This window comes from Notolepis coatsorum (genome assembly GCF_963971535.1).
Source record: "Notolepis coatsorum genome assembly, chromosome: 15".
In the NCBI taxonomy this organism is placed as follows: domain Eukaryota; kingdom Metazoa; phylum Chordata; class Actinopteri; order Aulopiformes; family Paralepididae; genus Notolepis; species Notolepis coatsorum.
The window spans coordinates 53,151,759-53,167,663 of NC_140179.1; the positions used below are offsets into that span (position 1 = coordinate 53,151,759).

The window sequence follows — 15,905 nt, forward strand, 5'->3', positions numbered from 1 at the left end:
TGAACCAGGTACGGGGAATAGGGCCCTGCGCTCTAGTGAGTACAATGTTTTCACAAAAAGTCATCAGGTGCTCTTGGGTCTTTGGAAGAAGATGACTGTAATAAAGATGGGATCCCAGGCATTCAAAAAGAATAGCAGGAAGTAAATTAAAAACCTTACAAAACAAATATATATATACGGTATATATGCAAAACAAAAAACAAAAACTATATATGTAAAACATGAAAAAAATCAAATAAAAAGTGTAAACACCCATGAATGTCAAATCCCTTCCTCATCCCTGTACCTCGTGAACATCATTTCCTTATAATTCAGTCTGAATTGTCTCATATTTGGACATTGCTTTAGCACCACATTCAGACACAGTTTCACTCCACATATGGAAATGCAGTATCTTCTCCTGCTAGTGCGTACACTAAGAACCTTTAAATTGAGTTCTCCCCTCAGATTATAACCCCCATCTCTATCAAAGAAGAGTTCTTGAATGTTTCCTGGAAGTACATTACCTTTTGCTTCATACATTAATTGTGCTGTTTTTTTTTTTATCCACTTTTTCTCCCATTTTCTATATTTTCTCCCATCCCAATTTCGTATCATCCAATTCAACCCTCCCCTGTCACGGACGCTGTTTCTTGCCTCCCACAAGCCGGCTGCAATGTGGACTAAGTCATACATAGCACAAGTCCCCTCCGGTACTTGAGGTAACAGCAGTCGCATCTTTTCACCTGCGCAGCTCGATCTCTCAGTGGCGAGGAGTAACGCGTGGGAGGCTCACGCTGCCCCCGACACTTCCTGATTCTACTGCGCAGGCGCACCAACCGACCTGTAGGAGTCGCTGTCCACAACGCCCGATCCCCACCCATCAGTTTCCCACCCCCTAATACGGCCAATGTGTATTAGTATGAACGACCAGTGTAACTGAGGGGTACAATTCCCTGACTGTATTGAGAGTATGGTATCATTAAACCACTACTTAGTTATGTACTTTAATTACTGGCCATACAGTACATGGTATATCTGGTGAACACCCACACAAGAACACGGCAATGACAAAGAAAGTTCTAGTTAGAGGTATTTATTATTACAGCAGCAACGGTAGGTTACAGATTGAGAATTATGATTGCGCTTGTAAGGCGAAGAACACTTAAAGTAGGTCAAGAGCGTAAGTCCATGAGAATAGTAAGATGGGTATAACTGACGCCACCTGTAGCATAAGAATTACATAAGGTACACTCGTAGTCAGCAGGAGCCAGTGCAATACTCCCTTGGTCCGTAGACAAAGCAACAGATATACTCCAGTATGCACGACAGCATGGATGAAAGCTAGCCAGCCTCTGTGGTCCTAGAGGCGGGCTCGAGGGTGCTCCTCACAGGGTAGATCCCACACAGCAGTGGGGTAGACGGTTCTCTGCTCCAGCAGCCACAGTACCAAAGCAATATAATCCAGCCGGAAAAGGCTCTGCATTCGCCGGTGTAGGTTCTCCGGTGTACATATCCAACGGTTCTCGTCTAGGACTCCTCGGGTGGTGGCGCGAGTTTAGGCCGCCCAGCCTGGATAAGTGCACTAGCTAGAGGTACGACGAACCGGTGGTAATGATGGTCACGGAGAACGGTAGCCGCACGATACACTATAAATAATAGACTATTACTTCACAATAGAATAAGTCGAACTCGACGATACAGCGTTAAACTCTGACACTTTAGCTATCTATTCGCACGCGGTTCTCAAGGCTCTATTCAGGGGCAAAGAGGCCCACTTCACGGCACATTGTATCGTGGTGAAGGCTTCAACTTTTAGGATACTCAATACTGCTGTATCCACCTGCGACGTATTTATACGTAAGGTGAATAATCTAGTGCCAACCTCAGTTCTGTCTCGTATTACTGCGCAAACCTGGACATGTTGAGACATGCCTTGGCGGTGGCTTTGAACTTGCCATTGGGGGTATGGCCGTTGGCGCCTAGGGGTCGCTGTCCAATAGGAGAACGAATATTATGGTCTGGCTTGTACCTAGGTAAAGGGATATTCCGTGTATATATACAAAGAATATACAAGGGATATCAGACGATATACAAATATTATACAAGGTATCTCAAGTAATAAATATATATATTCGGTTTAATCTGACCCTTTGTAACAACCAGCTAAACTGAAAGCAATGTGGAGCGCTGGGCTCGAACAGTCGAGCCCAGCGTCTCTGCATTCGTGGCGAGCGCCTTGCCCACTACGCCACGTAGCCGCCCGTACATTAATTGTGCTGTTTTAAATTCCACAAGATCATTTAACTTTAATGTTTTTGACTTTAAAAATAATATGTTTGTGTGATCACAATAACCTAAAAAAGAAGCAGGGAAGCTGGACCAGCACTCTCAGGTTCAAGTATTTAATGGCAGCCTGAAACAAACATGTTTCGGAATTCTTATTCCTTCGTCAGTGTTATAGCTAGCAATGCAATTGCAGTCAAGATGGTGGTTATATACACAGGTGGTTAATGACTTGGCAGGAAATGGCATCACGGCGCAGGTGTGCCTGAGTCTATTGGTCCTCCATGACCAAAGGAAAGACCTATCAAAATAGAGTCTGTTAGTAAATACAGATTATACAAATATACAACATATATAAAAAACAAAAGCAAAAATACATTACATTACCAGAAACTTGATATGTAACATGCCCGTAGTTTATAGGGCTAATTGAGCCCCTTTACTTATTTAAAGGGGAACTATTTTACTATTTCTTTCACTATTTGGGCACTTTTACACAATTCCTGTGAGTCTATGGAACACCTCTGTAATATATATATTTTTTTTATTCATTGTTTTGTATTTCTAATCAAGTCCTCAAAAACAGCATTTTTCTACCTCAAGATCTCGAGCTGTTTTGCAGCCGCAGCTGCAGGTGCCACCTAAACCACTGTGCATCGTCGTGTTCGCCTGAACATTAACATGCAGCAGCGACTATATGACATCACATATAGGCACATTTTCAAACGACTCAGTTCAGTGAGGGTGAATATTGTGAGAGGAGAATTGGAAGAATGCGCCAATATGAGAATTTTGAGACATAGATCATATTAATATAAGTTCACATAGCTAGGAAACAATGCTAAACACTCAAAAAGGCCATTTATAAGATAGTTCCCCTTTAAATACATTTTCTCTATTGAGAATCATAGGATAAACATACCTCATGCGTGAAAACAACGACATGAATTAAACCAAAATAATAATATTATAGGTAAAAGGTACTTAAAGGAAACAGGTTAACACGTTCTCTTCATTCATTCCTCTAGGTTCTATGCAATTAAACAGGTGGATATAATAACATTCCCGTTGCAATAGTAACTTATGTCTGTCTCCCCCTCTCGCGGGCCTGTGGACTAACTCAAGTCCCATGTATCTGAGTTCGTTAACGGTATGTTTACACCTGAAAAAATTTCTAGCTACTGACGACTTCATATCTGAATTTCTCACAATAACCTGCAATGTGAACTATCCTTATGGCCCTTTTTTGGAGTATAAAAAGTGGTTGTAGTGTAGAATTATAAGTGTTTCCCACTTCAGCACAGTAAAACTAGTGAACAGGCATGAGAGGGCTTTGGTACTTTGAACTGCAACCTCTGTATGACGGTTGCTGTCATGGCGGCACCGTCAGCTCTGACGCCAGTCACGGTAAATGCTCTGACAATACACCGGTCCTTTTTGTTGGTTCTTCTGTTTTTACTGTCTGTCAAATCAGTTCTCTGTGTTTACACCTAAGACCGGGATACGCTACTGGAAATCAGGAAATCAGCGTTTGGATTACACATTTTTGACAACCCTCTGCCCGAGGAGCTACATGCCGACGGCACCTTACCTGGCTGGGGAGGCCACGCACGGAACCGAGGCACCCGACACGAACATCGTCGCAGCAGGCCGGCATCCCCCCGCCATCGGAGAAGCCCTCCCAAGCCTGCGCTGCCGTCTCTATGGCAATGTCCGATCACTTAGGAATAAGTTCGAGGAACTTCTACTGCTGATCCAAACCAACCTGGACTTCAAGAACTGCTCGGCGATCTGCCTCACAGAGACATGGCTGGATGAATCGGTGACCGACGCTGCAGTCTCCCCGCCCGGCTTCACATTATTCCGAGCCGACAGATCCGAGGCTCTCAGTCTGAAATCGATTGGCGGTGGAATCAGCTTCATGATCAACGAGCGCTGGTGCAATAATTCCACCCTTCTGCACAGGTACTGCTCGCCCCACCTCGAATTCATGTCTGTGAAATGCCGACCTTTTTACCTCCCCAGAGAGTTCGCCTCTGTAATCCTAACAGGAGTATATATTCCACCCACTCAGTCGACTGAAGTGAGCGACAGGGCTATCAACGAGCTGTCGCGCCATATCTCCGAGCTGGAACGCAAGCACGCCGACTGTAACATCACGGTGCTGGGAGACTTTAATCGCACCAATTTATCTAAAGAACTCCCACATTATAAACAACAAATCGACCGCCCCACGAGAGAACAGCAGATACTCGACCACTGTTACAACACCATCCGCCTAAAGTGCGCAGGTAACAGCTCCCCTCGGAAACTCTGATCACGCTATGATACACTTGGTTCCTACCTACACTCAGAAAGTCAGGTCTGTCAAACCTCATTCTAGGAAAGTTAAAATCTGGTCAGATGATGCTATTGAAACACTTAGAGCCTGCTTTGAATATACTGACTGGTCTATTTTTAGTGAGGCCTGTGACAATCTAGACTCCTACACAGACACAGACACAGACACATCCTATATAGATTTTTGTGTTAATCTCCATATCCCCACTAAATCTGTTAAAACCTATGGTAACAATAAACCGTGGTTCTCACGCGATCTCATTGAGTTGCGGAGAAGGAAAAACACTGCGTTCAGGGAGGGGGACACTGAGACTTTCAAAGCAGCTAAATATGAACTTAGAGCTGCCATCAGGAAGGCAAAAACATCCTATGCCACTATACTGGAGGATAGATTTGACTCAAACAACACTAGGGCAGTCTGTAAAACTCTCAATGAACTAACCAATTACAAAAAGAAATCCCCCCCCCCCCCCGACGCAGACCCCCACCTCCCAGACAAGCTGAACACCTTCTTTGCCAAGTTTGAGAAGCCTCTTAAAGACAGCTGGCCCACCCCACCCCCTCACCTATCCACCCCACTCACCATTGATACAGATACAGTGAGGAACCTCTTCCGGAGGCTGGATAAGGGCAAGGCAGCAGGCCCGGATAACATCTCACCTGCCTGCCTCAGCTATTGTTCTGACCAGCTAGCACCAGTCTACATTGGCATTTTCACCACCTCACTCCAGCAAATGCAGATCCCAGCCCTCTTCAAACAATCCACCATGATTCATCCCCATACCCAAGAAAGGAAAGATATTTAGCCTTAATGACTACAGACCCGTGGCCTTGACGGCAGTAGCCATGAAGGTGCTGGAACACATAGTCCTGTCAGTTTTAAAAACACTCACATCCCCCCTGATGGACCCTCTACAATTTGCCTATCGCTCAAACCGGTCTACTGACGATGCAGTCAACCTGGCACTGCACTACACCCTCCAGCATCTGGAGACCAAAAACAGTTATGCACGGATACTTTTTATTGACTTCAGCAGTGCCTTCAACACCATCGACCCCCTCATACTGTTCCAAACCCTGACCAACATGAACATTGCCCCCTCCCTCTGTTTCTGGCTGCTGGACACACTGAAGGGCCGCAAACAAGTAGTCCGCTACAACAACCTCACCTCTCTCCCTCTGACCACCAACATTGGGGTACCACAGGGGTGTGTTCTCTCCCCGTGGCTTTTTTCCCTCTATACAAACAACCTCCGATCAGCATCCCCCTCAGTCAAGACGCTGAAATACGCGGACGACACCACCATCCTAGGGCTGATCTCCAACAACAAGGAGGATGACTACCGGCTGGAGGTGGAGCGGACACTAACATGGTGCAGAGAACACAACCTTATACTCAACGAAAGCAAGACCGTTGAACTCATCATTGACTTTCGGAAAATCACACCCACTAAAACACCCATGCTCATCAATAATCAACCCATTTCAGCCACAGACACATTCAAATACTTAGGAACACACATCAGCAATAAACTCAACTGGGATCATCACACCACTCATCTACTTAAAACAGCCAATCAAAGATTATTTCACTTGAGACAACTCAAGAAGTACAAGGTTAGGAAGACTTTAATGATACAATTCTACACAGCCATAATACAAAACATCATTTCACTCTCCATCACTGTATGGTACGGCAACACACCCAAACACACACTACACAGACTAGACAGGATCATCATAAGGGCATCCAAAATCATTAACTGCAAACTCCCCACCTTGGACTCCATACACAAACATCACACCATCACACGCGCACACAAAATCATTAGTGACCCCCTGCACCCAGCTCATCACCTCTTCCAACACCTCCCCTCTGGTAGGAGGTTCAGGTCACTGGGCAGTCGCACGGTTAGATTCAACAACAGTTTCTTCCCCAAGGCCATACAACTACTTAACTCCAACTCCTCCTAATTTTACCCCCTGCTGTTATGTTATGTTATGTTTATGTTATGTTCCATGTGTCTTCTTATGTCTTTGTGGACAGTGGTGTATTGTCGCAGCTACCACCTGCACCGTGCTTGAATTCCACCGGCCTGGCCGTGTGGCAATAAAAGGAACTTGAACTTGAACTTGAACAGTAGAGAATGTAGAGTGATTTTTTATCCAGAATGTGCTTTACTTTACTCATGACTGAAATGCTTCTTGACAGTTTAGTTTGGACATGTTTTATGTGAGGTTTCCAGCAGATTTTATGGTCTATTATTACACCTAGGAATTTATTTTCATAAACTCTTTCAATAATCACATCATTTATTTTAACTTGTACTTGAGTATTTAATCTACAGTTTCCAAATAACATAATTTTAGTTTTGCTCAAATTCAATGATATGATGATAGGATTGTGTATTGTATTGCCGATTCTGTACAGTTAGCCATTGAGAACCTGCAACTTTCCTTTAATGCTCCACAAGAAATCCTCTTAACCTTAAACTGGTTCTTAATGCTGGTAAAACTAAATGTTTCTGGAGCTCAGGAGGTAGAGCAGTCGTCTCTGCTATTCAGAAGGTTCCCAGTTTGATTCCCGCTCCTCCCGGCTGCGTGTCCAAGTGTCTTTGAGCAAGACACTTAACCCCTAACTGCTCCCAATGAGCAGGTCGGCACCTTGCACAGTCGCCTCCGCCGTCTGTGAGTAAAGGTGTGAATGTGACTCATACCTTGTAAAGCGTTTTGGATGAAAGCTCTATATAAATGCAGGCCATTTATCATTTACCTTTTCTATCTCACACAGATACAGAATAAACCACGTCAACTGAAATATACATCTTGTTTATCTCTTGTTCTCTCTCTCTCTCTCTCTCTCTCTCTCTCTCTCTCTCTCTCTCTCTCTCTCTCTCCCTCTACAGATCTCTCCATAGCGGAGGGGGGTCTGCTGCAGTCATGTTTAGGAACAGCTTGAAGATGCTGCTCACCGGGGGCAAGGCCAATCGGAAGAGTCGCAGCAGCGGTGAGTCCCTCCCCCTTCCAAAGCACCGCACACACAATGAATTACCTGCCCGGCAACCTGTGGTGGAAAGTAACTATGAATTTTACTCGAGTGCTGTACTTAATTAAACTTAAATTTAGAGCTACTTGTACTTTACATGAGTATTTTCATTTTAGGTAACTTTTTTTTTATCCACTTTTTCTCCCATTTTCTATATTTTCTCCCATCCCAATTTCGTATCATCCAATTCAACCCTCCCCTGTCACGAACGCTGTTTCTTGCCTCCCACAAGCCGGCTGCAATGTGGACTAAGTCATACATAGCACAAGTCCCCTCCGGTACTTGAGGTAACAGCAGTCGCATCTTTTCACCTGCGCAGCTCGATCTCTCAGTGGCGAGGAGTAACGCGTGGGAGGCTCACGCTGCCCCCGACACTTCCTGATTCTACTGCGCAGGCGCACCAACCGACCTGTAGGAGTCGCTGTCCACAACGCCCGATCCCCACCCATCAGTTTCCCACCCCCTAATACGGCCAATGTGTATTAGTATGAACGACCAGCTAAACTGAAAGCAATGTGGAGCGCTGGGCTCGAACAGGCGAGCCCAGCGTCTCCGCATTCGTGGCGAGCGCCTTGCCCACTACGCCACGTAGCCGCCTTCATTTTAGGTAACTTAATACTTTTACTCCACTACATTTCAAAGGAAATATTGTACTTTTTTACTCCACTACATTTATCTGAACCCATCAGTTACTGGTTACTTTGAAGAAAAAGATGTTCCATAGAAAACATGGCAAACATTTATGAATATTATATACTTTCACATTTGAAGCCTGTCAACTTCAAGAGGACGTAATCAGAGCAGCATACCTGGACCACATACAGCTTAACATAACCTTTAATCAGAGCAGCATACCTGAACCACATACAGCTTAACATAACCTTTAATCAGAGCAACATAACGTAAGGTTATCCTATAACCCTAGTTATATGAGTATAGCGAGCGCTCTGCTCTGACTCACTGAGGACCCTGTGGTCTTCGTTATAGATCGTATAGCTTTACGCTCTGCTCTTTATGGAACACAGGAGCTGAGCATAGCGAAAAGCTCAACAGATGTACCCGCTGAGGTCCCCCACAACCATCAGAACCGGGGAGGACCCGACCCCCCTAGTGGAGGACGGGAGGGAATTGGATCCGACTGTGCGAAGAGGGTTTAGCACCTCAAACGCACAGGGTGAGCAGACCGTGGGACTTACCTTCATTCAGAAGGACCCGCGACCACTCAGGCGCGCATCCAACATGCCACCAGGGAACGGATGGGAAGCAAAACACCTCCGTCACAGCCCCCAACATCACAGGGTCGAAGGTCAAGAACCCAACCCCGTGGCAAGGCCGTAGCAGCGGAGCGCGGAGGAGGTCCCCGCCCTAGGACAACCTGAGGGCCAGGACCCCCCGAAAAAAGGGGGCCTGGTGAGGCCAACGAGGCCGTAGCATCGGGACCCCACCAGACGGTCACTGGTGACACCACCCCCCACATCGCCAGCGTATATCGTACAGGGCCCAAATCAAGAGCAGGCCCTTCCCCCCTCGGCACGCCGCTCAGAAGCACTCTACAAGATGCTACTCCCCCACAACACTGCGGGGCCAGTCGGCGTGCCGGGGAGAATCCCCAAGGAGGTTGATCCCTCAAACCAGGCAACAGGCCCCAAGAGCATAACTCGACCTGTGCCTGGAGAGCAGTGATGCCAGTAACGCGTTACTAAGTAACGCGTTATTGTAATCTGATTACTTTTCCCCGAAAATAGTAATCTAACGCGTTAATCTTTAAAAGCCAGTAATCTGATTGCAGTTACTTGTCCAAGTGGCTGTGCGTTACTATTTCGTTACTATCTCATCATAAATTCATAATGCAGGCGGAATGCAGTATTTTATTTCGTTTTCGACAGTCAAAAATACATTTTGAGCTGTTTTTCTTATTTGGGAGTGACGTCGTGTGGCAGTGAAAGGGTTACACAAGAATGTGTCCCGCGGCGTGACTGGACCCTCTGTCTGTGAGTGACTCTGCTTTGGTCCAATCACATTCCCCATCCACAGTCTGCGAATCAGAAGCAGAGTAGGGCGGGTCTTCACAGCACGTCATGTGACATATGCGCCAATCGTGTGACAGCAGGGCTCCGTCGTTAGAATTCCACCCCAAAACGCTTGTCTAAACGCAAAATTAAAAGTGATTGCGGTTTCTGTTCAGACTTCCATCCCAAAACGCTCGTCTAAACGTAGCCTCAATCACTACTTCACGTTTGTGTCAGCTAAGCCGGGTGAAAAAAACATTCATATGCGGAGGAAACAAAATACTGTCTACCGCTAAAAACAGCACATCCAATTGCATTGAAAGCATCTGGAATCACAACACTAGCCGACGCTTCGACTAGGTACAGGAGGACTCGGATGTCCAACAGCAAAAGAGAGAGATTGTTTCTTTCCCTTTTGATTAATGTATATTTGATGGTGGCAGAGCAAAAGCTCTTATTTGCCAGATTTACAGTTAATTTACATGTTAAAGAGAGACTGATTGTATGTTTATAGAGAGACATTTATAAAAACAATTTAATAGTTACAGTTGATATAATTGAATAGTTCAGCCTGCATTTGTTAGATGTGATACACTGGTTTTGTAAAACCACTGGCTGGCTGCTCTAATGCTGTGAGCATCATAGACTGTTGCTTTACCATACTTGATGGTACAGAAGCTGAAGCACTAGTTTAACAATTTACGTTATGTGCAGAGAAACAAGTTAAAAACAATTTATGCACTTTCAATAAAGCGTTTAAAAAAAACTGTTGGGGGAACGACGACGACTTCGTAACCTAGTTACTTTCAAAGTAACTAAGTTACTCTGATAATCAAGTAATCAGTAAAGTAACTTAGATTACTTTTTAAAGGAGTAATCAGTAATCAGTAATCAGATTACTTTTACAAGTAATCTGTGGCATCACTGCTGGAGAGAGAGACCTCCACGTGAGTAACAATTGAAAAAGACATATGTAACTATTGAGCCCAGTGACCAAAGGCCCAATACACATTTCAATAGAGAGCAGAGCAGAAAACAAACCGTTCTCAATGCATCGCATCACCCAACTTTGACAATGACAGTGGTCCGTAGCACGGAGCCTGAAAAAACTCACGGAAGTCTCATGGCCAATAGAAAACGTGCCCAGTGACGTATTCCATGGCCGGGGAAATCCCGTGACCCACTTATCCTAATATGGCGTGGGACCAGGGACCTCCCCCTCTTCCCCCTCCCTGTGACGCGCTGACCCCACAGCCCGACAGGGAGACTGACGTACAGGAGGTCTAACCCCCTGGCCAATCAGTAAAAGGGGGGAGGGGTTTATCAGTTCACCCCATATGACCCCACACCCCAGATACGATGCAATAACAAAGCAGCGCCATGACACCAGTTGTTTAGCATGCTACATGAAAAGCGCATATACCTGCTAGGGTAAAAGCTTTACAGTTTGCACGCCAGTCACAGACGATAAACTCGTTTGTGTAAAAAACGGGTTTTTATACAAGGCTTAGGCTCATGTGCGAAAAAACTTGCTACCCGCATTTTTACACCTTTACCAAGTAAAGAAAAAACAACAGATGTTAAAGAGAGGGTCCAAGGACCGCGGTACAATAGCTATATATGTAACCACTTCTGCAGGCTAACACTCAACCTAGTTGCGGCAACGTGGACTCGATGCCACGTTTCCTAAACGTAACATGAATACACACAACCCCCTCAGACAATAAAAAAGGTAAAGTCCACTCTTACTACTGCAAGAAGAACGCCGTCTTTTATGATGAGAGAAGACATAAGTCTTCGACCGAGTGCTAGCCACAGGCCTTGCTAAGCACATACATAATAGCGACCAAAAAACTATTTTCAGAGAAAACTGCCCCTAAGCAAGAACACAACCCCAACAGTAGTTGAGGGTTTACAATCGTATCGCCAAATATATAGTGAATATACGTTTTCACATTTTGTAACAAAAAACCAGGAGGGACCCTTTATTTAATAACAAAATTATATGTTTGGGGGGGGGGGCAAACAGTGGAGTCACTAGCGCCGCCTGTCGCGTGCAGAGCGCCGTTTGCCCCCACGGGGAGCCGGCCCGGAGGGACGGTGCTGGGAAGCCTCCTGGTCACGTTGATCCCTACCGTTCCCTCCGGGCGCAGGGCGACTGGCTGCAGTGGTCGCGGCACTCCCTCCACTCCTGGCCTTCTTGGCGGAAGGCCCAGCAGCGGCGGCGGTGATGGTGGCAACGGCCGCAGGCGGGGGAAATGGGGCTGGAGCACGGAGCGCTCTTCCTCCATCTCCCTGCAGGCTGCCGTCATCTGCTGCATGGCCGACCCGAAGAGTCCAGCATCGGAGAGGGGGGCCGTGAGCAGTGGAATCCTCCTCTGGTCCGGCACCCGCGCCTGCTCCAGCCAAAGGTGGCGCTGGATGAGAGTGGCCAGGGCGCGCTCCTTCCCGGCGGCTATCGCCTGCAGCTGGGTTAGATGCAGGATGGCTCCAGCTCCAGCCACTTGGGCGTGAAGGTACCGTTGATGGTCATCTAGTACCGTCCCGCCCGCCATCAGCCCCGACATGTAGCGCGCCAGCTGCGCGATGTTGGAGGTCACCGCCAGGCTTTGTGTCGAGGCGATGTACACCTGGTCACTCCCCGACGCCAACTGCCTAGCCGATTTCCCCTGGGGAACTGGCTTTCTTAACGGCTCCCACACCATCTCGGGGCAAAGTATGACTGCCATCGGGCTATCAAGCCGAGGCACCCCGTCTTTTAGCCCCTGGACCAAACCCACCACCCGCATGACTGACACGTAGGCGGGGGTAAGGCCAACGATGCGGGATATTACCTGTCCCTGCGCCACGTAAGCCTCCATTGCTGGGAAGAATGGGCAGACAATGCCCGTCTCTCTCACAGGACGACGTTGCCAGAGATGACCTATCATGTCATCAGGAACAGGTGCCGGCAGTGGCTGCGGCAACGCCACGCCATTAGCGGCTGCGGCGGCCGCCATGAGCTTGGGGAACAAGGCAAGCAACTCCCCTTGCATACCTTCTTCCACGTCACTCGCGTCCCTCGCGTACGGGAGGCTGCACCGGGCGCCATCGTCCGACACGGCAGATAGCTGGGCATCTCGTCTCCGTGGTGGAGGTTTTAACCCAGTCCCAGAGTACAAGGAACCCCAGGGAGTGACAAGAGAGCCCCCGCCCCCTCCAAGTAATCCTCAGTTTCCATCGCATATGGAGAAGAGGCGAGAGAACTCTCACTCGGCTCCAGCACAACACTACAACCAGGCCGTTCACCCCTGCTGCTCGCCGTCTTACGACGAGAGCGAGCTGAGGCGAAAAAACATTTTTTATTTTGTTTAATAAAAAGAATCGCCATAATTTAGAAATGAGATTGCATAGGTCTATGAATCGAGTTCGCGATTTTATTTCGATTAATCGCCCAGCCCTAGCTCGCACGTCGCTCAAGCCTCAAAGCGCTCTGGCTCAGAGAGAAAGAGAGAACAAGGCTTTGATGTGGCTGAGGAGCCTCTCTGCCAAGAGCAACACTTTGCGAGCGACAGCCCCGGCTGGGAAGGTCTAGTCGCTCTCATTTGAATGTAATACGTTTGGAGTTATTGCCAGGCTATATAACAAGCGCACCACCCTTCTTAACCGCTTCCTCAAGGCTCAGGTCTTTATGGCTGCGACAGAATGTGTGTCGTCTCAGGACTCCGGTGCTACAGCCGCCGGCTTCGTTCCTCCTCGCGGACTGATTCAAATCAAATCAAATCAAATCAAATGTATTTGTAAGGCCCGACAACACACGTTAATGTCCCCATGGGCCGAACACGTCTTCTTCAAACAAGTCAAGAAGAAACATCACAATAAATCAAGAACAAAACAAAACACCATGCAATCCAAGATAAAATGTCAAATAAATAGATGAATAAATGAATGCAATACCCCACGCGAAGCTAAGGAAAAACTCACTAAAAACCTAGCAATAGGGAAAAAGCACCACAGGCAATGTGGAGGGGAGAAACCTTAGAAGGGCCGTTCAAAGATGTCGGTATAGTAGTGTTGCTATAAAACAGCTTAACAGTTGGTAAGTATGTACAATTGTACATATATGTGTAATGAAACACAAATAAGTACATGCAATAGCAACTGGGGTAAATAAGAACATTTTGAAAGATTGATAATAGAGCTGATGACGGGACATCCACCACTCCGGTGGAGATTCATGTAGACGTTGATATTGATGGCTAGTGCATTTGTTTTGCTATTGTGTCACAATGTAAATAAAGTCCCTTTGACCATGGTGACCACTGTGTCATTTATGTTTAATGTAGACCTTTTTTTTTATTTGCATGTCAGCTCTTTCACTGCCAGAGTGGAGTGGACTCAACCTCGATGACTTGGACTCGGACTTGGACTAGGGTAATTCGGACTCGACTCTGGCTCTTTCTTGGTGACTCAGACTCGGACTCGAACACTGGGGACTCTCGAGTCGACTCGGACTCAAGATTTAGTGACTTGACTACAACTGTGGTTGAAAGAATCAATACTTGTGTTTTGTAAGGCTTTCAGAGGCTTTCCCATCCACTCTCACCGCGGATGGCATTGTGAATCCCTCAGGCGGTAGACTGTCTATAACATTTATTTCATTAGCGGGGACATTCTCTCTTAGCGGTTTAACAGGAAGAGCAATATACAATGTCACACGGCATCACACTGGACTACCTCTATATGAATTGAAAATGGGGGACCCTGATGGAAACAAGACAAACGTCTTTTTCAGGTCTGCATCCCCTTAACAATTGTGTGTATTGAGCCGTACTGTATTGTACCCATTCTGCAATCTGTTAAATAAAGTTTGCATTCATTCATTCATTCATTCATTCATTCATTCATTCATTCATTCATTCATTCATTCATTCATTCATTCATTCATTCACCTTAATATAACCACAGGCATTGATGATGTTAAATTGTAAAAGTTCTGCATTTTATATAGTGCTTTTATCCAAAGCGCTTTGCAACTTATGCCTGACATTCACCCATTCACTCACACATTCCCAGCGGAGGCGACCATGCAAGGTGTCAACCTGCTTATGGGGAGCGGTTAGGGGTTAAGTGTCTTGCTCAAGGACACACTGACAGGAGGAGCCGGAATCTAACCGAGAACCTTCTGATTACCAGACGACTGCTCTACCTCCTGAGGCACTGTCGCCCCATTCGTTCATTCATTCATCCATGTGTCTCTGTACCCCCCCCCCCCCCCCCTGCCTTCACAGCGACTCCCCCCCCCGGCTGCTGTGTGTAGAAGGGGATGCATCTTAAGTACAGTACTTGAGTAAAAATACTTTCCACCACTGATCTTAAGGCCTTTTCACATAGAGATGGTAAAAAGGGAGCTATGTGATACCTTTGTTTCGAGATCCATTCACACTGCCTTTTCTTTCATAATTTTTTTTGTAGCTAGCCCCTTTCACACATAATCATGTATTGCTTTCATCACTAAGCAACGCAAAGAAGCGATGTGTGCAGCATGTGTGCGGTGTAGTGTAATGTCACTCTGCAGATTCACAACACAGCACAAAAAGACCAGACTCTGTGACGAGTCTGGAAACCAGTGTGTTACTGGTTGGGCTCAGAAATGCTGGTCTGACCCGCTCACAAAACTAGAACACAGAGCTGCAAATAAGCCTTTTCTTTCCCCCCGTCGGTGTGAAAGGGGCTTTAGTTCACTTGACTAGTTAAATAAGGGCTGGAACAAACACATACTGGTCCCTGGGATCTATATTCTTGTGTTTGAGGCGAGACAGTACCCCCGAAATCGCCTTTTTGCTTATTTTTTTCTCACAACGATATTGAGATTTTGTTATATTTTGCTTCCTTAACATGTCTTATTTCAAACTTACAAACTCACGTGACCACGCTGACAGTCACGTGACCAAGCTGACAGTCACGTGAGCAAGCTGACAGTCACATGACCAATCTGACATTAGATTAGAATGCAATGTAAATACACACAAGGTTTTAAAAGCTTTGAATATGTTTCGGGGGAACTATAACTGCTTGGCTAATAACAATGTTATTACACTATTATTATTAATACAATGTTATTACACAGTCATTAGGTTCTGATATGACCATTTTAGGGTAAAGGGTTGGGAATGAACACATGGCTGTGTGTGTGTGTGTGTGTGTGTGTGTGTGTGTGTGTGTGTGTGTGTGTGTGTGTGTGTGTGTGTGTGTGTGTGTGTGTG

General features: G+C 46.3%; 1 protein-coding gene across 1 annotated transcript in view; it reads left to right on the forward strand.

Annotated features, from left to right (window-relative positions):
- Positions 1-15,905, forward strand: part of LOC311242055 (protein TANC2-like) — a gene marked incomplete at its 3' end in the record, with an annotated part of 454,715 nt that overhangs the window by 137,552 nt on the left and 301,258 nt on the right. Inside the window, exon 2 of the mRNA XM_084331008.1 lies at positions 7,512-7,612. Within this exon, the coding sequence (XP_084187134.1) occupies positions 7,546-7,612 (67 nt within the window). The 5' untranslated portion in view covers positions 7,512-7,545. The remainder of the gene's footprint in view (positions 1-7,511; positions 7,613-15,905) is intronic.